At 41.2% G+C, this 26,524-nt stretch overlaps 1 protein-coding gene across 5 annotated transcripts in view; it reads right to left on the minus strand.

The window, feature by feature from the left end:
- ddx31 (DEAD (Asp-Glu-Ala-Asp) box polypeptide 31) overlaps positions 1–26,524 on the minus strand; it is a 55,608-nt gene that overhangs the window by 28,098 nt on the left and 986 nt on the right. For all 5 annotated transcript variants that reach the window (XM_020476026.2, XM_020476038.2, XM_020476032.2 and 2 more), the window contains exons 3-20: positions 25,927–26,258; positions 25,550–25,625; positions 20,872–20,915; positions 16,576–16,646; positions 15,280–15,344; positions 14,502–14,546; positions 14,254–14,295; positions 13,903–13,967; positions 13,658–13,777; positions 13,449–13,555; positions 6,299–6,516; positions 4,958–5,110; positions 4,145–4,204; positions 3,114–3,164; positions 2,874–3,013; positions 1,598–1,682; positions 1,350–1,461; positions 683–866 (exon numbers count right to left, since the gene is read on the minus strand). In XM_020476026.2, the coding sequence (XP_020331615.1) occupies positions 683–866; positions 1,350–1,461; positions 1,598–1,682; positions 2,874–3,013; positions 3,114–3,164; positions 4,145–4,204; positions 4,958–5,110; positions 6,299–6,516; positions 13,449–13,555; positions 13,658–13,777; positions 13,903–13,967; positions 14,254–14,295; positions 14,502–14,546; positions 15,280–15,344; positions 16,576–16,646; positions 20,872–20,915; positions 25,550–25,625; positions 25,927–26,258 (1,970 nt within the window). The remainder of the gene's footprint in view (positions 1–682; positions 867–1,349; positions 1,462–1,597; positions 1,683–2,873; positions 3,014–3,113; positions 3,165–4,144; positions 4,205–4,957; positions 5,111–6,298; positions 6,517–13,448; positions 13,556–13,657; positions 13,778–13,902; positions 13,968–14,253; positions 14,296–14,501; positions 14,547–15,279; positions 15,345–16,575; positions 16,647–20,871; positions 20,916–25,549; positions 25,626–25,926; positions 26,259–26,524) is intronic.

Raw genomic sequence — 26,524 nt, forward strand, 5'->3', positions numbered from 1 at the left:
GCATCATGAGGGAAGGAAAAGTGGATATATTGAAGCAACATCTCAAGACATCAGTCAGGAAGTTAAATCTTGGTCACAAATGGGTCTTCCAAATGGACAATGACCCCAAGCAAACTTCCAAATTTGTGGCAAAATGGCTTAAGGACAACAAAGTCAAGGTATTGGAGTGGCCATCACAAAGCCCTGACCTCAATCCTATAGAAAATGTGTGGGCAGAACTGAAAAAGTGTGTGCGAGCAAGGAGGCCTACATACCTGACTCAGTTACACCAGCTCTGTCAGGAGGAATTCACCCAACTTATTGTGGGAAGCTTGTGGAAGATTACCCGAAACATTTGACCCAAGACAAACAATTTAAAGACAATGGTACCAAATTCCACATGCGTATGTAAACTTCTAAACCACTGGGAATGTGATGAAATAAATAAAAGCTGAAATAAATTATTCTCTGCTATTATGACATTTCACATTCTTAAAATAAAGTGGTGATCCTAACTGACCTAAAACAGGGAATTTTTCAGGGAGTTAAATATATGTAGGTGCATGTAAACTTCCGACTTCAACTGTACATGCATACATGCTAAACAACACATTTTTACATTAAAAAAAAAGATGTATGAATGACAGTAAGAAATTGACAGACAGTTCAGTAATGCTAGCGGTGCCGCAGTGTTTAGGCTCACCTCTTGCCCTTGGCCTGTCCCTTGTCTTTGTTGGAGCCCTTGGCAGGGGCGGTGACCAGGCCCTGTGGGGCATCCCTCAGGCCGAAGCTCTTGGCGGCGTGGCCCAGGTGCAGGGCTTTGATATGGAAGATGTGCTTCATGTTGGATGGGTAGGCAGTGTACGCCCGTAGGAAGGACTGCAAGGCTAAAGCAACAGAGGAAAGCGATGAGTGAACGTCACTAAAACGAGGACCACAAAACAGGAGTTTAAACCAGTCAACCAGACAAACTGTTAGTGAGAATATCACTCATAATGAGGAAGCCGTTCTTTTATTTTATCTATTCTGTACCCAAACTTTCCTGCTATATACAATATAAATGTCAATGATCATGTTAAACATAGAATTCTTCGCTTTTTTTGTCCGTTTAACCCAGCAATGTTGGGTGAAGTTGGTTTGTACGCATGGTGATTATGCATTTAACCTGAATTTATTAATTTTTTTACCCATGTGCTTAAATATTTTTTTTTGTGTGTTATTCCCAACTATTTGATTTTTTTTAAATGTTAGGATTCTGTTTTAAAAATGGAAAGGGGGAGGTGCCATACTATCCCTCTCCTGCAGTTTTCCTTTGTCTTTAAATTCTCATCTTATTGCCTTGTCTTTTCTTGTGTGCAAATTTTAAACACCTCTCTTGGCTGCTTGGACAGAGTTGTTATCGTTATGGACAACGTTCTCAAACTCCGTCTGTAGGACAGTTGCTCTTTCCTGCACCTCCTGCTCCGGAGCCCCGGAAGACTTCTACAGACACACACAGGTGCACAACACACACAAGTTATGTGGACTGAACTGACCAGAAGGAAAGCACTTTTAACATTGGTGAAAGCTGAATATAGTCTTATAAGTATAAAATGTGTTGAGCTTGTTGCTACCTCACCTTGCCGTCATACTTTCCCCTGACTTTGAAGCGGTCGTCCAGCATTAGCGTTGACAGAATCATCTCCATCTTCATCTCAGACAGGCTGGAGGAACAGTTGACAACAGGGGTGTATTCATTAGTGCACTGTGCAAACCGTAGCAAACCGTTTTGAGGCAGAAAACATTTTAAAACAAAAACAAGAGTTTCTTATTGGACAAATTCAGCTAGGTCCATTCCATTTTTTGGCCCTTATGGTTACATTTGCTTCCTAGTGAATACACCCCAGACAACCTGAGTTCCACTGTGGACTGCTTTCAAAAAACTACCAAGTAAGTACACTTGGGGAAATCCAAACATTGTGACATAGAACAAGCACCCGTTTGAGGCTAAAGACACAAAGTAGTGAGACTTTTGTAGTATGACTTTCTATTGGATCTCTCCGGATGTCTTACTCCCTCGTCCTAAACCCTTTTAATAAACCTAAAGCACAGTGGTTCCCAAACTGTGGGTTTGGCAGGAGGCCACAAACCACAATGGCCTCCCAGATCAATAAAGACAATGGCCTTTTTGAAATGTTAGCCCATTTCAAACAAACTCCTGTGCGTGCACATATCACATGAATATACATTAGACATGGCAAAACGTACAGAATTGCATGAAAATTTGCTTAACCATTTTCTTTGCGCCCCATGACAAAATGTGTAGAATTGCAGGAAATACGCTTTAAACCTGCTAAAAACTCTCTCCGCCAACAAGAGGGGTGTGAACAGTTTGCGTCATGAACAGTACTTGTGTCCATAAAAAGAGATGTGGGGTGCGGGATGTTCCACAATGCACGAATTCCCCCCCCCACCCTAGCAGCAGAATGTCATGTTGCTTGTGGTAAATGACATTGTAAACAGTGGCGGTGTGTGATTAGTCTAGTCCTGGTAGGCACGTGACCATAGAGGGTGACAGCTCTGGCTGGCTCTGCTCAGTGGCTGTCAGTGCTCCCCTTCAGAGATTGATCTGCCCAGACGATTCAGCCCGGGCTACACTAAGAGCTTGGGAATTAAGCATTAGTTTGTGTGTGTGCACAAAGTAAAACCATAGAGACCACGTGTATGAGAACAGGACTGGGAGAGAAAAGTGTTTCACAGTCTTATATGGAGCATAGAAAAGGACAAATAAGACTAACTTTAGAGTTGGAGACACAGACAGACTGTGTGGAGATGTGTCACACAACCATAAAAAGGTTGTGAACATGGCAACACGGGTTAGAGAAGGGATGTTGAGTGATCATCCACAGACCTACCTGATATTGTGATTTGCTAGAGAAGTGACATAGGACATTTCAGCAGGGGTGAGAAAGAGAAGGCTGCTTCCCTTAGCTCCTATACGGGCAGTTCGCCCGACGCGGTGCACGTACTCTGCTGGAGTGGTTGGAGGGTTGTACTGAAACACACAGACACACAAATTTAAATACAAATATCTGACATTTCACTTAGAATCCCTCTATGGACAGTAATGTCATGTTTTTATATTAGAATTATACCTGTACAATCCATGTCACCTGAGGCATGTCAAGTCCACGTGCTGCAACATCCTGGAGAAAAAAATTAAAAATAATGATTTTAATGTCGTGGACCTCCCAATGTAAGGCTGAAACCAACCCTCTGACTTTTAGGTAAGATTTAAGAAGTAGGTAAGAAGTAGTACATTTTCCTGGTCAAATGTGTGCACACACAGGAGTTTGTTTGAAATGGGCTAACATTTCAAAAAGGCCATTGTCTTTATTGGTCTGGGAGGCCATTGTGGTTTGTGGCCAGCTGCGCTGCTGTAGCGTATAATGTAAATAAATAGCTGATATTGGAGTGCTAGGAAGAGGGAAGATGCTGCATGGAGCTCTGGGCCTTCGGTTGCCAGTGGCAGGGCCAGGATGAGCTGTGTATTGGCCGGGCACACTGGACTGCCTAGGGAGGGGTGGAGTAGCGATGCTGGCCTGGCCAGCCAGTACAGATGGAGGCCAGTGCTGGGCCCTGCCAAGCCTGTCAGACGGATTAGAACCACTTATTCATTCAGCCTTGTCATTTAGCATTAAGGGGTCTCTCATTCACACACATTTAATTTCCCCAAAATGAAGTTGTCATTGTTGATATTGTTTTGACATCGTGGGACAGTGTGCCTTAGTGGCTGGTTGAAGGAATGCAAGTCCAAACGAATGGCAAAGGACAAATATCTAGGAACTAAGCAATTGAATTGAATGACCAATGAAAATGATTTTGAGAGGCAACAGTTCTGGGTTTAAGTCCATGGCAAGCGCAGTTGCCTAGGGAACTTTTTAGCAAAATGCCAAAGCTAATGGAAAGAGAAGCTGGGCTGGTTCCCGCAGGGCAGGGATATTCTGTATTTTCTTCCAGCAAACAGGGGCTGATACTCAGGCCACTCACTGCCTGGGACCCAGGGCTACACAATTTAGACCTGGTACGACAGTCATTATTTAATCTAACCGTTTCCCTCAACCCGCAGGAAGATATCCGGCGTCATTTAGGCCCAGGCAGTGTCTCAAACGTTGAGCTGGCTTACCGTACAGAGCAGAATTCCAGTCTTGCAGAGAGAGAACTCCTGAAAAACTTCTGTCCTTTCCTGTTAAAAATAAAGTTTGTTGTTTAATTTTGTACAGGTAAAAAATTATTTCACCATATAAGACAACACCAAAATCCATAAAGGGTATTTGTGGAGGACAATCTGTTTCAGGTGCAATAACAGCTGTGTCACCTGCCATCCTCGTCACAGGAGCAGTTGTAAGGGGCCCAAGCCTGTGCACTCCTATTACCAAACACATCCATAATAACTCTGTCCGAATCCCAAATGGCATCCTATCCCCAACATAGTGCACTACTTTTGACCAAAGCAGTACACTATATCCGGAATAGGGTGCCATTTGATACATAGATCCAGCATCGATGACAGCCTCTGCCGTCCAAACTGCCACCTGACCCATTCCTCTTTAATATATAACCAGAGCTTGTGCCCACTGCCCATCTCCAGTCCCACGCCCCCAGAGGTGCCATATGGGCAGCCCCCGTTGACTGTCATTAGCGGCCCTGGGACAGGGGTTAACACTGGGCAGGGCATTAGCCCTCAGCTCCTCCCCGGGTACAGCCACAGGGCATGGCCTGGTGACTGCCACACTACACCAGCTGGTTAGTGGCAACACAGGGCATGGTATAGCCACTCTCTGACCCTGACTAAAAGCAGCCTTCATTGGAAAGACTGTGCTGCTGCTCCAGAGAAGGCCCTAGAAGTGATGCCTGTGTAACACAAATGTAAAAAAGTCCTGTACTAACATGCAACAGTCACATGGGTACATGGTAGGTTAAAAAAGTAGGGTCTCACCTCCTGCTTCATGTTGCCGTGGAGACGGAAGAAGCTGAGTGGAGGCTGCTGTTTGGCTTTTGGCCCAGAGAGCACAGCGCTGAAAAGGATCAGCAGGAACTCCACTGCCTCACAACTCGACACAAACACGATTATCTTGTGACCCTTCTCAAACTGCAGGGGTGAGAGGATAAACACAGCCATAATATAAAATGGGACAATGTGCATATCCTTTACTTTAGGGATACAAACTTCAGTCACTTTTGCTGCCGAATAAAAAAAATCTCATTAACCGGTTAACAGTAAAAAAAAAAAAAAATCGAAACAGTAAAACGACGTAACCAACAGAAAATACTATTAGAGATCTGTATATAATGACGAGACGCTTATTTATCCGCCCTAACAGTGTTAAAAGGCTTGAAGGCAGGCGACATAAACGCATTGGGGTTATTTTGGACAGATTTTGGCGAGAGTGAAACCTCTCGCTTCGCCTCTGATACTAGGCATGCACACAAGGACCGGACAGTTTCCCTTACGAGCTTAATGGAAACATGCGCCAAAAGCAAGCCTATTGTCTTATCAATCAAAATTGTATAGCCAATTATTGAACATGTAACTCCTGTAATGAAGCAGTAGCAAGGGGAAAACACCACTTGAAACAGCACACCTAATGCGAGCGGTTCCATATGTGACAGAGGAAAATCTGTTAGAAACTTAGAAAGAGGGGTGCATAGTAAGTATAACAACTAGGATGCGTTGGTAATATGACTAAGATTGGGCCTTTGGCTTCTGGGAAACGAAAGTTATGAAAACCAATAGAACGGGAGAGAAACACGCAATTTAATTTAGAATCGTTGCACAGTGACTGGGCTTACGAAAAGCAAGTTCCACTCCACTGAGGATATAATCTTACGCTGTCTGACATGTGGTAGGATATTCCACTCCTCAAACTAGGCTCTGTATGCTGTGCATGTGTCATAAGATGCATGACGACTAACGAAAATACACACACACCAATTCAATTCCACTAAATTATGCAAATTAGCCTGCAGACCAATTAGCACGACTGGTCAAATGTAATTTTCAGAAGCTAACCGATTAACATCCCTACTTAGTTTCCCAGAATGGTAAGACTAATTGAGCTCCCCGATTTAACACGAACAATAAGATGATGTTGATATTTGGGGGTTATCTGCATGTGGACTGTGCATTCTGGGCAGAAGTTTCTCCCAGGCACAGATCTAGGACCACCTTCACATCCCGCAAGCCTAATCTCAATCTTTAGTGAGAGAAAAGCTAAAACTGACCCAAGATCAGATCAGCATCTAGGGAAAACTTCACCCAATACCAGACCCTGCTTACCTTGCACTTGGACAGGATGAAGGCTGCCAGGCAGACCAGCCTTAGTTTGCTGGGAACCACCACCATGTGCTGCTGCAGCCTCTCGGGAACAGCAAAGCGGTCCAACTTGCCCTGGACTGTGGTGGAGTCCGGAGTTAGATTGTTGATCCCCTCAGAGTTCTCTCCCACCTGGATGCTGACAGGCTCCTTCATGCTGATCGCAGCTAACCGGGATAAGCCTGCCAACACAACATTAACTAGAACAGTGAGATAAATCGAGACACAATCTCAATTTAATTCATTTTAAATTCAGCCTGTAACAACAAAATGTGGAATTAAGTGAAAGGGTATGAATACTGTCTGAAGGCACTGTACACGCATCTCTATGCCAGGCACACAGTGTTAGTGGTGTCATACACTGTCTTGTGAAATATCATACAAAATGTACAATCCAAAGTCCATTGTCACACCCTAAATATGTACAGTTGAAGTCGGAAGTTCACATACACTAAGGTTGGAGTCATTAAAACTCTTTTTCAACCACTCCACACATTTCTCGTTAATAAACTATAGTTTGGCAAGTCGGTTAGGACAATACTTTGAGCAAGACAAGTCATTTTTCCAACAATTGTTTACAGACAGATTATTTCGCTTATAATTCACTGTAACACAATTCCAGCGGTCAGTGTGCCTTTAAACAGCTTGGAAAATTCCATGGCTTTAGAAGCTTCTGATTGACTCAAATGATGTCAATCAGCCTATTGGAGGTGTACCTGTGGATGTATTTCAAGGCCTACCTTCAAACTCAGTGCCTCTGACATCATGGGAAAATTCAAAGAAATCAGCAAAGACTTCAGGATTTAAAAAAACTGTAGACTTCCACAAGCCTGGTTCATCCTTGGGAGCAATTTCCAAACGCCTGAAGGTACCACGTTCATCTGTACAAACAATAATACGCAAGTATAAACACCATGGGACCATGCAGCCGTCATAGCGCTCAGGAAGGAGACGCGTTCTGTCTCCTAGAGATGTATGTACTTTGGTGCGAAAAGAGCAAATCAATCCCAGAACAACAGCAAAGGACCTAGTGAAGATGCTGAGGAAACAGGTACAAAAGTATCTATATCCACAGTAAAACGAGTCCTATATCGACATAACCTGAAAGGCCGCTCAGCAAGGAAGAAGCCACTGCTCCAAAACCGTCATGAAAAAGCTCGACTACGCTTTTTGGAGAAATGTCCTCTGGTCTGATGAAACAAAAATATTACTGTTTGGCCAAAATGACCATAGTTATGTTTGGAGGAAAAGGGAGGAGGCTTGCAAGCTGAAAAACACTATCCCAACCGTGAAGCACAGGGGTGGCAGCATCATGTTGTGCGGGTGCTTTCCTGCTGGAGGGACTGGTGCACTTCAGAAAATAAATGGTTTCATGAGGAAAGAAAATTATGTGGATATATTGTATCAAGACATCAGTTAAATCTTGGTTGTAAATGGGTCTTCCAAATGGACAAGCATACTTCCAAAGTTGTGGCAAAATGGCTTAAGGACAGCAAAGTCAAGGTGTTGGACTGGCCATCACATAGCCCTGACCTCAATCCTACAGAAAATTTGTGGGCAGAAATTAAAAAGAGCGTGTGAGCAAGGAGGCCTACTAACCTGATTCAGTTACACCAGCTTTGTCAGGAGGAATGGGCTAAATTCACCCAACTTATTGCGTGAAGCTTGTGGAATAGCTACCCAAAATGTTTGACCCAAGTTGAACAATTTAAAAGGCAATGCTATTAAATACTAACTGAATGTATGTAAACTTCTGACCAACTGGGAATGTGATGAAAGAAATAAAAGCTGATCAATAATTCTCGCAACTATTATTCTGACATTTCACATAAAATAAAGTGGTGATCCTAACTGACCTAAGACAGGGAATTTTTACTAGGATTAAATGTCAGGAATTGTGAAAAACAGAGTTTAAATGTATTCGGCTACGGTGCATTTAAACTGTAAATGCCCCCAAAATATTTTTGGGGTCAGTATGGTGTGTGTGTGTGTGACAGGTTAAAGGAAATATTCATAGCCTGTTATACATTAAAAAGTATTTGTAAGTTCATAGTATGTGAGGGTCTTAAAATATTGACGGTTAAAAGGATTATGCATTCAGTATTAGTTGATAGAGATTGATCATTCATATAATTGTGTTAATGTTCAAATCCGTCAAGTGTACAAAGGGTACGAATTGTGAGAGGAATGTGTAAACGTTATATTGATTACTTTATTTTGTGGTGTCTAATGGAAGGGTAAAAATGTTAATCTGTGATCTCCTAAATGCTCTTAATCCATGAGCCTAAGATCGATTGCTCTGGTCTCCACCCAAGTTCCCGGGGAAATCGCAGTCTTTTCTCATTGCACTAAAAGTTATTATTGAGGAAACAAGACCGTATCACTCTCGTGATTATTTCTCCCCTTTTTCAGGGGCGTAACATGTAACCTTCATTTAACTAGGCAAGTCAGTTAAGAACAAACTCTTATTTACAATGACAGCCTACCCCGGCGACGCTGGGCCAATTGTGCACCGCCCTATGGGACTCCCAATCACAGCCAGATGTGATAGAGCCTGTATTCGAACCAGGGACTGTAGTTACGCCTCTTGCACTGAGATGCAGTGCCTTAGGCCTCTTCGTCCGTGTGCGTTAACTATTTAACTGTACTAGAATGCTTGAAAGGCCGCAAAAATGTTTAATATTTGTTATTGGTCAACAAAAAAATTGGCAAGGAAAATATCAGACATCGGTATCAGCCAAAAATGTCATATTGGTGCATCACTAGACAGTGCATGTTAGAGCAAAAACCAAGACATGAGGTCAAAGGAATTGTCAGTAGAGCTCCGAGACAGGATTATGTCGAGGCACAGATCTGTGAAAGGGTACCAAAACATTTCTGCAGCATTGAAGGTCCCCAAGAACACAGTGGCCTCCATCATTCTTAAATGGGTGCAATAACCAAGACTCGTCTTAGAGCTGGCAGCCTGGCCAAACTGAGCAATCAGGGGAGAAGGGCCTTGGTCAGGGAGGTGACCAAGAACCTGATGGTCACTGACAGAGCTCTAGAGTTCCTCTGTGGAGATAGGAGAACCTTCCAGAAGGACAACCATCTCCGCAGCACTCCACCAATCAGGCCTTTATGGTAGAGTGACCAGACAGAAGCAACTCCTAAATATAAAAGGCACATGACAGACCACTAGGAGTTTGTCAAAAGGCACCTAAATTACTCACACCATGAGAAACAAGACTGTCTGGTCTGATGAAACCAGCTACTGAACTCTTTGTCTGAATGCCAAGCGTCACGTCTGGACGTAACCTGGCACCATCCCTACGGTGAAGCATGGTGGTGGCAGCATCATGCTGTGGGGATGTTTTTCAGCGGCAGGGACTGGTTGGCTAGTCAGGATCAAGGAAAAGATTAACCGAGCAAATTAGAGAGATACTTGATGAAAGCCTGCCCCAGAGCACTTGGGATCTCAGACTGGGGCAAAGGTTCACCTTCCAACAGGACAACGACCCTAACTAAGCACACAGCCAAGACAACGCAGGAGTGGCTTCGGGACAGGTCTCAATGTCCTTGAGCGGCCCAGCCAGAGCCTGATCAAACATCTCTGTAGAGACCTGAAAAGAGCTGTTCAGCAACGCTCCCCACCCAACCTGACAGAGCTTGAGAGGGTCTGCAGAGAACAATGGGAGAAACTCCAAATACAGGTGTGCCAAGCTTGTAGCGTCATAGCCAAGAAGAAGAGGCTGTAATCACTGCCAAAGGTGCTTCAACAAAGTACTGAGTAAAGGGACTGAATTATTCTGTAAATGTGATAGAGGTTTTTTTATGTATACATTTGTCAAATTTGACTCAGATGGGGAAGAAATTAATCATGACATCTCGGATGACTATTCTTCTAATTCTGAGCCTCAGTCTGAACCTACACCTCATTTTTTATACATTTGCAACAACGTATAAAAACTTGTTTTCACTTTGTCATTATGGGGTAGTGTGTGTAGATTGATTAACCTTTCTGGCGCAGGGGTCCCGCTAGCAACCCACCGCGACAACATCCGGTGAAATTGCAGAGCGCCAAAACAAAAAGAAAACGTAATATTAAACCTTCAACCACAAGTGTCATACATGAATCTTTAGCTTAGAATCTTGGCAATCTAACCACCTTCAAAAAGGCTTTACGGCGAAAGCACAGCATTCGATTATCTGGTCAGCGCCCCACAACAGCATATTATCTAAACAAGCAGAGGCGTCACAAAATCCCAAATAGCAATAAAATAAGTGACTTACCTTTGCAGATCTTCCTCTGATCACAATCAAGAGTCCAAGGAACACAATGCATGGTCGTTTTGTTCGATAAATTCCTTATTTATATCCCAAATAGTCCGTTTAGTAGGTGTCATTGAGTTCAGTATTCCACCCGTTCAGAATGCAGACATACGAGTACCAAAAGTTACCAGTAAAGTTTATCCAAACAAATCAAACAACGTTTCTATTTCATTATTAGGTACTCTAATATCTAAATAAACGATAATACTTCATATGGAGCAAACTATTTTCAATAGGAAAAGAAAACGCAGCACGCTCCCTCGGTCACACGCGCAATGAGTTTAAGTTCGCCATGGACTTCCTGAGAATAAACAACTATTCCTCGTTGGTTTTTCAGAATACAAGCCTGAAACCATGTATAAAGACTGTTGACATCTAGTGGAAGCCATAGGAACTGCAATTTGGGAGGCGAAAGTCTTTGGTTTCAATAGCTTAAACTTGGAATTGGCTGGCAGGTCAAAATAAAAAAATGGGTCCTCTGGTTTTCAACTGACAAATCAGTTCTCTAAACTTTAGAGTGTTTTCTATCCAATACTACCGTGCATATCCTAGCTTCTGGGCCTGAGTTACAGGCAGTTTACTTTGGACACCTCAGTCATGCGAAATTCCAAATACCCCTATCCCTAACAAGTTTCCAACTGTCTTTTTCCTCAATTTTAGAATAAGGCTGTAATGTATGTGGAAAAAGTCAAGGGGTCTGAATACTTTCCAAATGCACTGTAGACATGCTCATGTTATTTACGTTAGTGCAGGGAGAGCTGCACACATAGGGACTTCCTACTAGGCCACACCGCCTCAGTGCTAACAGTATAACTCTGGTTCATCTGCACATGATTACTGCATTCGATCGCTGTAGGATCAGCAGTTAGATGGACATAAATTAAGTTACTCACATTGTGTCTACCAATGCCCCTGGTATAATGTACATTTGCTGAGGCATTATGACAACTCAGCAACACAATGGGGCGGCAAGGTAGCCTAGTGGTTAGAGCGTTGGACTAGTAACCGGTAGGTTGCAAGTTCAAAACCCCGAGCTGACAAGGTACAAATCTGTCGTTCTGCCCCTGAACAGGCAGTTAACCCACTGTTCCTAGGCCGTCATTGAAAAGAAGAATTTGTTCTTAACTGACTTGCCTGGTTAAATAAAAGGTAAAATTATTCTTTATTTTTTTTTATGGTAGGGATTAACTGAGCTGGGGACATTGATAAGTCATTGAGTGCAAACTTTTCACTGCTTTAATACACTATAAGTGAATCTGTCCAATATGTATTCCTTCTTCAATTGGGGGCACAAGATAATGCTTTAATTTCTAAACAGTAAAACAGATATTAAAATACCCTAAAATAAAAAGGTGACTAAAATGCTGAAGTATTGAGACAAATTTAAAAAAATTAGCTTTATATTGAGGGAAGTGTGTGTGTTCTATTGGTCCACAAGAGAGCTGATATAGCAGCTGTCACACACAGACCGATCTGATTGGCCTGTTGCCTGCAGTCCCAGTTAGCTGGGACCAAACAGACCATATTAGGGAGGGACTAACGTGAACTTGTACAATATTTTTTTTTAAACATTTTTTGTTGCAAAACGTTACAGTGTGCACTAATGATTACACCCAAAGTAATGATGATGATTCCATGCCGTCCCTAGGAGGGGTGCGTTACTTGAGTGGGTTGAGTCACTGACATGATCTTCCTGTCTGGGTTGGCGCCCCCCTTGGGTTGTGCCGTGGCGGAGATCTTTGTGGGCTATACTCTTCCTTGTCTCAGGATGGTAGGTTGGTGGTTGAAGATATCCATCTAGTGGTGTGGGGGCTGTGCTTTGGCAAAGTGGGTGGGGTTGTATCCTGCCTGTTTGGCCCTGTCGGGGGTATCATCGGATGGGGCCACAGTGTCTCCTGACCCCTCCTGTCTCAGCCTCCAGCGTTTATGCTGCAGTAGTTTGTGTCGGGGGGGCTAGGGTCAGTCTGGAGTACTTCTCCGGTCTTATCCGGTGTCCTGTGTGAATTTAAGTATGCTCTCTCTAATTCTCTCTTTCTCTTTATTTCTCTCGGAGGACCTGAGCCCGAGGACCATGCCTCAGGACTACCTGGCATGATGACTCCTTGCTGTCCCCAGTCCACCTGGCAGTGCTGCTGCTCCAGTTTCAACTGTTCTGCCTGCCGTTATGGAACACCAACCTGTCCCAGACCTGCTGTTTTCAACTCTCTAGAGACAGCAAGAGCGGTAGAGATACTCTTAATGATCGGCTATGAAAAGCCAACTGACATTTACTCCTGAGGTGCTGACTTGTTGCACCCTCGACAACTACTGTGATTATTATTATTTGACCATTCTGGTCATTTATGAACAGTTTAACATCTTCTGTTATAATCTCCACCCGACACAGCCATAAGAGGACTGGCCACCCCTCATAGCCTGGTTCCTGTCTAGATTTTGGCCTTTCTAGAGAGTTTTTCCTAGCCACCATGCTGCTACACCGGTATTGCTTGCTGTTTGGGGTTTTAGGCTGGGTTTCTGTACAGCACTTTGAGATACCAGCTGATGTAAGAAGGGCTATATAAATAGATTTGATTTGGTTCCGTGTGGCCCAGTTGGTAGATCATGGTGCTTGCAACGCCACGGTTGTGGGTTCGATTCCCACAAGTGACCAGTATGAAAAACGTATGCACGCACTACTGATAGTCGTTCTGGATAAGATGCTGCTAAATTACTAAAATGTCAAATGCAGTTCCTCCTCAATTCCTTCCATTTGGTGCCTAACAAACAGGACTCAGGTCTTATTCGAGACACTTGGGCAGCTTACCATCTGTAAGAGTAGCAGACAGGAGCACGTTCTGCCTGGGAGGTCCAGTGGCATTCAAGGAATTGAGGATCACTGTCAGGTCCTTCTCAAAGCCCAGGTCCAGAATCCTACACCCCGACAAACACAGAACCACTCATTCACCATAAAGGAAAGAGGTCAAAGAATGTGAGTGAGTGCGGTGAGTGACTGAGGTGAGTGAGTGTGTGTACCGGTCAGCCTCGTCCAGGATGAGCCACCGGACAGCGCTGAAGGCTATGCTCAGCGTGTTCTTGATGTGGTCCACCAGTCGGCCCGGCGTGGTGATCAGAATGTTAATCCCTTTACGCAGCCTAAACAGACAGATAGGAATGTAAGCACACACACACAGCCTAGGTTGGATCCACTGACACCAATTATAGTGAAAGCTTCCCCCAATAACCAATATGCTACCAAGTCAATCAATGGGGGGAAAAACCTGGCTTTCTCTGCCTTCCTCTTCTCCCCCCCCATCAGGACTCCAGGCACGATCCATGTGAAAGGCTGGCAAGAGGAGAGGGATGGGAATGAAGGTACAGTACAGTACAATAGCCAGGGGAAACGAGCCCATCACATCCCAATGCTTTTCTGGCTGACTGTGGCTGTAGTGCTTTGCTGGGCAGAAAAACTAGGGATGCATCCCAAAAGGCACCCCTACCCCCTATATAGCGCTATACTCTGACCAGAGCCCTATGACAAATGGTCAAAATAAGTGCTCTAAAAAGGGAATATGGTGTCATTTGGGTCTAGAAAGGAATAGGGTGTCATTTGGGGCACAACCTTACTGTACCTTGAGGAGCTTCTGGAAGATCTGAAAGCTCTGCTGGGCCAGCTGAGGGGGAACAAAAATCAAGAAGAAATCAAAGTGGTACCAACTCAAACTCAACATCCATTATGTGTGTATGCTTGTTGTACAAATGACAACGGCACAGTGACTCATTGTATAACACATGCACCCAGGTGAGAAGTTGGGCAGGTTAGAAAAGTAAAGATGAACAACAAGTGGGAGAAAGAAAAGAGAAAATGACCTGGGCATACCTCTCTGGTGGGGACCACGATGACAGCAAGAGGCCCATCCCCTCTCTGGAGAAAGGATATGCAGAAGGTTTAGGCACACAGATATAGGGTATCAATTTTTTTCCAGAAATCCAAGCAGAAGGATTACTGGGACATCCTTCTCATTCCCTCCTGATTTCATTAACCTTCTAATATAAATACAGACTTAAATACATACATCTCTCTATTTTGTGAAGTGCACCAGTCCCTCATGCAGCAAAGTGTGCACACCCATAACATGATGCACACCCACAACATGATGCTGCCACCACCGTGCTTCACGGTTGGGATGGGTTTCTTCAGCTTGTAAGCCTCCCCCTTTTTCCTCCAAACATAACAATGGTCATTATGGCCAAACAGCTATATTTTTGTATCCTCAGACCAGAGGACATTTCTCCAAAAAGTACAATATTTGTCCCCATGTGCCGTTGCAAACCGTAGTCTGGTTTGGAAAAATGTCATGCACAAAGTAGATGGCCTAACCGACTTGCCAAAACTATATTTTGTTAACAAGAAATTTGTGGAGTGGTTGAAAAATAAGTTTTAATAACTCCAACCTAAGTGTATGTAAACTTCCAGCTTCAACTGTATGCATGTACGTATGCATGTATGTATATATCAACCCTACATGCACATGATCACACTATTCTTAGGCAATGAGCTGATCATTCTCTGACATTAAAAGCGGTTCCTGGATATCATGCAAATAATATGTTGACCTTTTTAAAATTAATTTTAATAAACAAATCAGTGCACTTGCCTTAATTTTTGGTTCCACTGCTTGTAAAGACTGAACAAGCGGTATCCCGTAGGCAAGAGTTTTACCTAGACATTCCAGTACAAAAAGGAAAACATTTCACTTGAGGACTATTACTCACACAAAGCTCTAAAAATAAAAAGTATCTGCATCCTCTCCAAACAATGTTGCTGAATGATTAAATCTGTACAATGTATATAGAAGAAAATATTCTCCCATTCCCCAAACAACTTGTATGGTAATTAGGCTTCTTCAGGAAAAGAACAGCGTACTCCGAAAGTATTCAGGCCCCCTCACCTTTTTCCCCACATCGTTACGTTACGGAGGTATTCTAAAATAGATTCAATAGTTTCCCCCCTCAATCTACACACAAAACCCCATACTGACAAAGCAAAAACATGTTTAGAAATGTTTGCAAATGTATTACAAAAATAAACTGAAATATCACATTTACATATGTATTCAAACCCATTACTCAGGACTTTGTTGAAGCACCTTTGGCAGCGATTACAGCTTCAACTCTTCTTGGGTATGATGCTACAAGCTTGGAACAACTGTATTTGGGGAGTATCTCCCATTTTTCTCTGCAGATCCTCTCAAGCGCTGTCAGGTTGGATGGGGAGCGTCATTGCAAAGCTATTTTCAGGTTTCTCCAGAGAAGTCCGGGTTCTGGCTGGGCCACTCAAGGACGTTCAGAGACCTGTCCCGGAGCCACTCCTGCGTTGTATTGGCTGTGTACTTATGGTGAACAGAGTCTTGGTGGTTCCAAACTTCTTCCATTTAAGAATGATACGAGGCCACTGTTCTTGGGGACCTTCAATGCTGCAGACATTTTTTGGTACGCTTCCCCAGATCTGTGCCTCAACACAATCCTGTCTTGGAGCTCTAACGGACAATTCACTCGTTTTAGCTCAACTGTGGGACCTTATATATGTGCCTTTCCAAATCATGTCCAATCAATTGAAGTTACAACAGGTGGACTCCGATGAAGTTACAGAAACATCAAGGACGATCAGTGGAAACAGGACGCACCAGAGCTCAATTTTGAGTCTCATAGCAGAGTATGAATAATTGTATTTTTTTACATTTGCAAAAATGTCCAAAAACCTTTATGCGGTTGTGTATGGATTGATGAGGGAAAAATGTATTTAATCCATTTTAGAATAAGGCAGTAATAAGAGAATTTGGAAAAAGTCGAAGGATCTGAATACTTCCCAAATGCACTGTATGTGGAATATATAAAAATAAGACGCAGTTAAACATCATAAGGAAGCATAAAGAGCTGGAAATGCATCCTACCCGATCCTGTTTGAGAGCGCACGACAGCGTCTTGACCAGACAAGAGGACAGGAATGGTCTCTTTCTGGACACTGCCGAGGAAAACAGCGTTAGTATACAGAATGTGCCGATTGATCTGTGAGCATCTTGAATGCTGAGGACAGTTGGCAGCTATGCGTTCCAAATGGCACCCTATTCCCTATATTATAGTGCACTATAAAGTGAAGTATTTTCCACCATAATTTGCAAATAAATTCATAAAAAATTCAAATTTTGTCTGTCATAGTTGAAGTGTACCTACGATGAAAATTACAGGCCTCTCATCTTTTTAAGTGGGAGAACATGCACAATTGGTGGCTGACTAAATACTTCCCCCCCCACTGTACATACATATACACATGTATACATACACATACCTATATAGATATACATAGTTTAAGAATATACCTTTACTATTCCCCGCAAACCCTACCACCCTTCCCCCAATTGGAGTAAACTAATAAACACTTCCGCTTCTACCTTCAGTTTAGACCTCATTTACAAATTTTACAGACAATCTATTTTACAATAGTTATATTTTGTTTGTTTTTAGTCCTTCCTCCATTTCTGATGTCCATCCAGTTCGACTTCTATTTGCTATTTCGCAAAATTTCTGAACCTATATACATTTTACAGACCCCGTATGTTTTACATTGGTTATCTTGTTATTAGTCCCACCCTTCAGCTCCATTCACCCCCACCCATCTATCTCTCAACATGATCCATTTTGGATTTCTATTTGCCATATATTTTTCAACGGTGCTGTGATGCTTCACAAAAGTACTGAACCTTTCTATTCTTATAGCTTCTACAGATGGTAAATTTAAAAAACATTTTTGCTAAAATAATAATAATATTATTGATTGCTTGACTATGGCTTTCCAAATCACCCAATATTGCCATCTGCAGCGTTAGTTCTAGGCAAATGTTGCAATTCTTCAGCCATTCCTGGACCTGTGACCAAAAACAAGCTACATATGGACAATAGCAAAATAAATGAGCTAATGACTCTGCCTCCTCACAGCAAAATCTGCAGAGCTGGGAAGATTGTATCCCCCAAATATATAAGATTCTATTGGGTTGCAAGAATTTTGTATAGTCATTTAAATTGAAAAATGTGAAGTTTTGAATACGGCGTTGTTTTGCGTATCAATTCATAAACCATGTGCCATGGAATGGAACTATTTTGCCATTTATATGGCACAGCTGTCAGTTTTTTGGTCCTTAAATGAAATTGGTATATGTTTTTATTTATCACACTTTCTTTTAACAATTTACTTTCTTTAATACAGGTCCAACATACAAGTTCCTTACTTTTTCCCCCCTTCTATTTGCCTCTTCCATTTATGTGGTAATGCTCCAATTAATTGGTTGTAATTTTGGGTAGAGCAGACATTTCCGTATGTCTGTGTTAGCTGCATGTGTGACAACTCCACCAGTCTCATATATATATATATATATATGATATCATTCACTAAAATTATACCTTTTCTTTCATACGTTATTTTAATCAATTAGTTTATTTGAGTTTAACCACAATATTTGTTGTATTATTTGTTCTGTCTTTTCAGGTGGATTAAACTGAAATTGCAACCAACTTTTTAAGGCTGGTTTAAAAAATATATATATATATATATTTGAGATTATTTCCTTTTCAAACAACCGAAGTGATCAGGTGTAATCTGAATAAAGGGAAAAAGGCCATTCTTGAACATAGGATGAGAATACTAGAGAACCCGTTTAGATTTAAGTATAACTTTTGTATGACCGATGCCTTTAGTGAGAGGTCTAACGCTTTAATATTGAATCATTTCAGCCCTTACAATTCATATTCGGTATATAAATAGGCCCTTTTAATTTTGTCTGGCTTGCCGATTCCAAATCAATTTTTTTTTCTTCATATAATTTAAAAAGCAGGTCACTGGGTGTAGGAGAAACCATAAGCAAATAGGTAAACTGTGATATAACTAAATAACTAATTTTTCCACAAATACAGGTATTTTCCTTTCCACGGAAGCAAGATCTTATCTATTTTTGCTAACTTTCTATAAAAATGTATTGGGAGTGAGATAATTTATTTCTTTTGGGATTTGTATACCGAGTACGTCCACATCTACGTCAGACCATTTAATTGGTCAACTACATGGTAATGTAAAATCTGCATTTTTTTTAGTGATCCAATACATAATATAGAACACATCATAATTTAGTTTTAATCCAGAGAGGATAGCAAAATATCTAGATCCTCTATGAGGCTGTGGATTCTAATTGTGGTTTTAAAAGAAAACATGAATCGTCACCTTAGTTAAGCCAAGGATTTCTAATCCCTTAATATTATTGTTTGATGGCAATCATAAATAGATATGCCGATAGTGGACAACCTTATTTTACTCCTCTTGATAGTTAAAAACTTTGAGATGTAGCCATTATGTACTATTTTACACACAGGGTTAATATACATAACTTTAACCCATTTTATAAGAGATTCCCCAAAATTGAAATATTCTAAGCATTTATATATATATATATATATATATATATATATATATATATAAATATATATAAATAAATAAATAAAATGCTTAGAATATTTCAATTTTGGGGAATCTCTTATAAAATGGGTACAAGTACTGGAAACGATAGAACACTGTGAAATATCTGGGACACCAGGCCTGGTTTTCATAGCTGATTTTAAAAAGAGTTTATATATATATATAAACTCCAGTCGTACTTTATCAAAAGCCTTTTTAAAATCAGCTATGAAAACCAGGCCTGGTGTCCCAGATATTTCACAGTGTTCTATCGTTTCCAGTACTTGTCTTATATTATATCGTCCATGTAAAAAACCTGTCTGATTAGAATGAACATCTGACAACACTTTTTTAATTCTATGGCCAAAGCATTTTGCTAGGATTTTTGCATCACAACACTGAAGTGTAAGAGGTCTCCAATTTTTTTTATGGACTGGATCTTTATATATATACACCACTTGGGTCCTGTTTCAGAAATAATGATATCAGACCTTGTTGCGTGTCTGATAATCTACCATTTATATAGGAGTGGTTAAACATGCTAATAATGGTCCTCGAGTATATAAAAAAAAATGTTTGGTAAGTTTCCACTGGTATGCCATCCAGCCCTGCAGTTTTCCCGGACTTAAAGGCTTTAACTGCATCAAGAAGTTCCTGCTCTGTAATTTGGCCTTCACATGAGTCTTTCTGGACAGATGTTAATTTTACATTATTATTCTGAAAAAAATCCATACAATTAGTTTCAGTTAGTGGAGATGGAGGAGACTGAAATGAAAACATTCTTAAAGTAATTTACTTCCTCCGAATATAATTCGGTGAGTCATGCATGACTCCATCATTTGTAACAAGTTTCAATACATTTATTTTGGTAGCATTTCTATATTGAAGATTGAAAAAGAATTTGGTGCATTTTTCCACATATTCCATCCAGTTCGCTTTATTTTTATAATGTATTACATTGGATCTTTCTTGAATAAGTTCCTCCATTTCTTTGTTTTTCCTCTAACCTATTCTGTGCCTCTACGGTACAGTTTTTATTGCTATCTAACTGTACTGTTAGTCCTTCAATATCCTTTGTTAATATGGACTCTTTTGATCTAAATTGCTTTTATTTTATAGATGAGTACTGAATTGCATGGCCTCTAAAAGGCACATTTAAAAGTGCCCCATACAATAAGGGGATCTGCTGTACCTATGTTATGTCTGAAAAACTTTTAAACTCTTCTGTTTTAGTTCTAAACAATTTATCATCAAGAAGGCTTTGATTAAATTTCCAATATCCTCGCCCAGGTGGAAATTCTGCAAGAGTAATATATATGCCAATTATGTGATGATCCGACTGCATTCTGTCCCCTATCAACTGTTTTTTTAAAAAAAACTTTTGGTGCCAGAACGAATGGCATAAGAAAGTAGTCAAGACGACTAGCTTGATTAAGCCTCCACCATGTATGTCTCACTAGTTCAGGATATTTAAGTCTCCATATATCCACTAATTCCAATATATCCATGACATTCATGATTTCCTTAAGTGCCCGAGGGTGATAGTTTGTAGTGCGATTTCCTTTCCGGTCCATAGAGGTATTTAAGGCCGTATTCAAATCTCCCACCATAATAATAGAGTCTAGTGTTGCTTGTAGTTGATAAGTTCTTATATATATATATATTTTTTTTTTCAAAGAAGCTTGGATCATCAATATTTGGAACACATAGGTTAATAAGCAAAGAAAACCACTAATGGAGGCTTTACCTGGTCATAGTGGTCACATTCAGCACTTTGGTCAGCGTCGCCACCTGATGAGGGAACCAACTCAGTTAGCCAACAAAGTCTCACAGGGCCACTGACTTATAAGACACATTGTAAATGAGAATTATCAGCTTGACAATGACTGTGGTCTAGACTCCAGCTACGATGACCTGGGTCATATTCAAAAGTCACGAAAACGGAAGAACACACACAACAGAGAGGGACTACCTGAACCTGTCCCATGTCCAATGCTTGTTGTTTTCTGTTGCAATAATGTTTTGCTACAGTGCACCCTACTGAATAAAACCCTAGACAAAATATTTACTGTCGAGGTTTAGTGTGAATGTAAAAACATTTAAATTGAATTGGGACTAATGTTAAGAAAAAAACTAACTGAAAAGCAACATTTTTTTCCTTCAACAAAACAACCACTAACAGGTCCCAATCAAAGATACAGTACTATACAGATTGCATATATCCCCAAATCGCAGACATGCTTTTAGCCCCACTTCCTCTTCTCCTCAGTGTCTTAAATGCAAAACTGAAACAGGCACCATAACACATTGTTTATGGTCATGTACCAAAATACTTAAGATTCTAGGGGTTGATCTAGAATTGGACCCAGTTTCTTTACTGTTAGGTCTCCCTAGTAGGCATGTTACTTCTGTGGGTAAAAGGAGGCTTTACAACATCCTTACCTTCACAGCGAGGAAAAACATCCTTTTACAGTGGATTAGTGATAAGGTTCCTTCTATTAAAGATTGGCATAAGATACTATTTGAATGGGTGCCTCTGGAATATCTGACATGTACATTGCATTCTAAAACAGACCAGTTCTACAAAGTACGGGAACTTTATCTAAATTACCTAGAACCTGAAGTATCAGCCATTATGCTGCAAGGATTCTCTTAGAATGGCAGGATCTATGTATTTCACAACTACACTGTACGTTCCATGTGTGGAACCTAACTTCTTGATTTAAACTGAGCTTTTTTTGTTTAAAATGTATGTATTGAGAGATGCAATGATGAGGATGGGGTGAGAGAAGCACCGAGCGGGAAGAGGGAAATGGTGTACGTATGTATGGGTGTGTATATATACACACACACGTAGGTATGTGTAAGCGAGTGCTGTTTTTTTTGTTGCATCTCTTAATATGGGTTAAAATTGTGAAATTCCAATTAAAAAAATTACTGTTACAAAAAAACAAAAAAATATACAATACTAGTCAAAAGTTTGGACACACCTACTCATTCAAGATTCTTTATTTTTACATTGTAGAATAAGTGAAGACATCAAAATTATGAAATAACACAGAATAATGTAGTAACCAACTAAAAAAAGTGTTCAGAATCTTCAAAGTAGCCACCCTTTGTTATTCTCTCAACCAGCTTCATGAGGTAGTCACCTGGAATGCATTTCAATTCACAGGTGTGCCTTGTTAAAAGTTTAAAGTGGAATTTCTTTCCTTCTTAATGTGTTTGAGCCATTCAGATGTGTTGTGACAAGGTAGGGGTGGTATACAGAAGATAGCCCTATTTGGTAAAAGACCAAGTCACTTATGGCAAGAACACCTCAAATAAGCAAAGAGAAACAACAGTCCATCATTACTTTAAGACATGTTCAGTCAATACGGAAAATGTCAATTACGTTGAAAGTTTCAAGTGCAGTCGCAAAAACCACCAAGTGCTATTCTGAAACTGACTCCAATGAGGAGGAAAGGAATCACAGGAAAGGAGGCCCAGAATTATCTGATGCAGAGGACAAGTTCATTAGAGTTACCAGCCTATGAAATTGCAGACCAAATAAACGATTCAGAGATCAAATAAGAGACATGTCAACATTAACTGTTCAGAGGACACAGCGAGAATCAGGCCTTCAATGTGAAAAGCTGCAAAAAAAAACAACACTTAAAAGCACACACAAAAAAAAAGACTTGCTTATGCAAACATGAGCAATATTAGACCTGTCGAAATCTGTCCTTTGGTCCGAGGAGTCCAAATTTGAAATGTTTGGTTCCAACAGCCGTGTCTTTGTGAGAAGCAGAGTAGATGAACTGATGATCTCCGCATGTGTGGTTCCCAATGTAAAGCATTGTGGTCTTTGCTGGTGACACTATCAGTGATTTATTTAGAATTCAAGGCACACTTTAACCAGCATGGCTACCACAGCATTCTGCAGCAACACGCCATCATATCTGGTTTGCGCTTAATGGGTCTATCATTTGTTATTCAACAGGAAAATGAACCAACACTCCTCCAGACTATGTAAGGGTTATATGACCAAGAAGGAGAATGGTGGAGTACTGTATCAGATGATCCGGCCTCCACAATCACCCGACCTCAACCCAATTGAGATGGTTTGGGATGAGTTGGATGGCAGAGTGAAAGAAAAGCAGCCAACAAGTGCTCAGCATATGTGGGAACTCCTTCAAGACTGTTTGAAAAGCATTCCTCATGAAGCTGGTTGAGAGAATGCCAAGAGTGTGCAAAGTTGTCATCAAGGCAAGGGGTAACTACTTTGAAGAATCTCAAAAATAAAATATTAAGATTAGTTTAACACTTTTTGGGTAACTACATCATTCCATATGTTATTTCATAATTGTTGTCTTCACAATTATAGCAAAAATAAAATATAAGACCTTGAATGAGTAGGTGTCTGTCTGCCTGATATAGATATATATACTCAATTAGTATTTGGTAGCACTGCCTTTACATTGTTTAACTTGGGTCAAATGTTTTGGGTAGCCTTCCACAAGCTTCCCACATTAAGTTGGGTGAATTTTGGCCCATTCCTCCTGACAGAGCTGGTGTAACTGAGTCAGGTTTGTAAGCCTCCTTGCTCGCACACGCTTTTTCAGTTCTGCCCACATATTTTCTATGGAATTGAGGTCAGGGCTAGTACCTTGACTTTGCGGTACTTAAGCCATTTTGCCACAACTTTCGAAGTATGCTTGGGGTCATTGTCCATTTGGAAGACCCATTTGTGACCAAGCTTTAACTTACTGTTTGATGTCTTGAGATGTTGCTTCAATATATCCACATCATTTTCCTACCTCATGAAGCCATCTATTTTGTGAAATGCACCAGTCCTTCCTGCAGCAAAGAACCCCACAACATGATGCTGCCACCCCCGTGATTCACGGTTGGGATGGATGGTGTTCTTCGGCTTGTAAGCCTCCCCCCTTTTTCATCCAAACATAACAATGGTCATGATGGCCAAACAGTTCTATTTTTGTTTAATCAGACCAGAGGACATTCCTCCAAAAAGTACAATATTTGTCCCATGTGCAGTTGCAAACCGTAATCTGTTTTTTTATGGACGTTTTGGAGCAGTGGCTTCAGGTTACGTTGAATATAGGACTCGTTTTACTGTGGATATAGACACTTTTGTACCCGTTTCCTAAGCATCTCACAAGGTCCTTTGATTTGCACTTTTCGCACCAAAGTACATTCATCTCTAGGAGACAGAACGAGTCTCCTTCCTGAGCGGGATGACGGCTGTGTGGTCCCATGGTGTTTATACTTGTGTACTATTGTCTGTACAGATGAACGTGGTACCTTCAGGAATTTGGAAATTGCTCCCAAGGATGAACCAGACTTGAGGTCTACAATTTGTTTTCTGAAGTCTTGGCTGATTTCTTTTGATTTTCCCATGATGTCAAGCAAAGAGGCATTGCGTTTGAAGGTAGGCCTTAAAATACATCCACAGGTACACCTCCAAATGACTCACAAATGATGTCAATTAACAAGAAATGTGTGGAGTGGTTGAAAAATGAGTTTTAATGACTGCAACCTAAGTGATTTGCCAAGGATATAAAGCGCTCAACAAGTCATCGTTGTTAAGTAGAAGAAAAAAAATGGCAGAGAAATGCAAGCGACAGGAGCTGATGTGCTATGCTTGACTAACTGCTGCGTATATGTCTAACTTCATCAGCAAGCTGTCAAACAGTGCTGTGCCCAACATTTTTTTTTAATTACCTTTATTTAACTAGGCAAGTCAGGAACAATTTCTTATTTTCAATGACGGCCTAGGAACAGTGGGTTAACTGCCTGTTCAGGGGGAGAACGACAGATTTGTACCTTGTCAGCTCAGGGATTTGAACTTGCAATGCTCTAACCACTAGGCTACCCTGCCGCCCCCATCCTTTGCTAGCTATCTAAAATCCCATCCATGTGTTTGTCAGTGAAGCTAGCTAGCAGCAGGCATGCTACAACAAGCTAAATCAGTTGATGAAATCCCTGGAGACCGATATACTTGAACATAATTTGGGCAGGAGAAAGATCAATGTTGTTTTTACAACTTTCTCAACACCTTTCAGAGTGTGCGTCTGTTCCAGTGCCCGTGTTTAACAGTGAATGAGTCATGCACAAGACCAGTTGAGACCATGCTCGCAAATAGATTTTGAAATATTGATAAGTGGCAGTTGGGACGTAGAGCATGCATCGTCTCAATGTTGATTTTGGCCAAAATAATTTCAGACTTGAGTGTTCACGATCGAACACAACAGCAAGATGCCACTCAATAATGGGCTTAGGGGCCAAGCATTCGATTTATGATTCAGCCTATGACTGCGGTAGATAGTATTTCATTGCACCCTAGCGGTCATAGGCAACAGGACCATACTCTGCATTATGAATTCACGTTTTCCCTTTGTCACATCCCTAGTTTAGGTGCTCACCAGGTGGGGGTGAAGGTCCAGCTCCGCAAATGAGTCGCTGGTGAAGACTTTCTCCTTCAGCTGGGTCACAGCAGGCCTGCAGTCACAGCCAGTGAAGGGGTTAATACTAACCAAACAACATTTCACAAAACAGGAGTAACAAACCCTCTAACCCTACACCCAAGCTTGTTTTTTCTTAGACTGTACTACTATCATGATAAATAATTGTATTTGTAGTAAGTCTTGGACCTTAGACATGTTTTCAGCAAACCATTAGTGGTGTATAGAAAGTAGACTATTTGAATAAAGGCTTGATTCAAGATCGAAACCACATAGGTCAACAGCCAGGTGCAACATTACCAACTCAACACCCTCCCATCGTCATTGAAAGAACTTACCTGTGGATGTCTGGGATATCTGGGTTATTTCTAAAGAGGGACGAAGTCTTTATGAACACACTGTCCTCTCCTCTGTGTTCCCCAACATGTTTACTTTTTGGAGTCATTTTTGTCTGGGCTTTGAATCTCTGGGCAGGTTTTGGGGTCTCAGGGGACACGGCTTTGGCTGCATCCTTTGGTGCTGGCTTTCGGACAGGGTTTTTATGGGTTGGTACATCCTCTTCTTCCATGTCCTCGGGGGGCTGTTGGTCCTTGGTCTTAGGCCCATTGAACTGTTGTTTATTAGGTAACCCTTTCTGTATTCCTGAGTATTTTCGTTTCTGTGCTTTTTTCTGGAAATTAAAACAAAAACATGTAATATCTATTCAGAGATGAACTGAGAACAAGGTAACAAAAGGAGTTTAGGTAGTTTGCAAGTGCTGTGCTGACAATGATTGGTCAACCTTGCCGGATTCAGTGGGGTTGGGTTAAATGTGGTAGACACATTTCAGTTTAAGGAATTCAGTTGTACAACTGACTAGTTATCCCACTTTCCCAAGTACCTCAACTCCAGAATGAGTTCATCCATGGAGTTGAGAGCAGACTAATTATAAAAATA

This window comes from Oncorhynchus kisutch, linkage group LG3, assembly GCF_002021735.2.
Source record: "Oncorhynchus kisutch isolate 150728-3 linkage group LG3, Okis_V2, whole genome shotgun sequence".
NCBI classification, from domain to species: domain Eukaryota; kingdom Metazoa; phylum Chordata; class Actinopteri; order Salmoniformes; family Salmonidae; genus Oncorhynchus; species Oncorhynchus kisutch.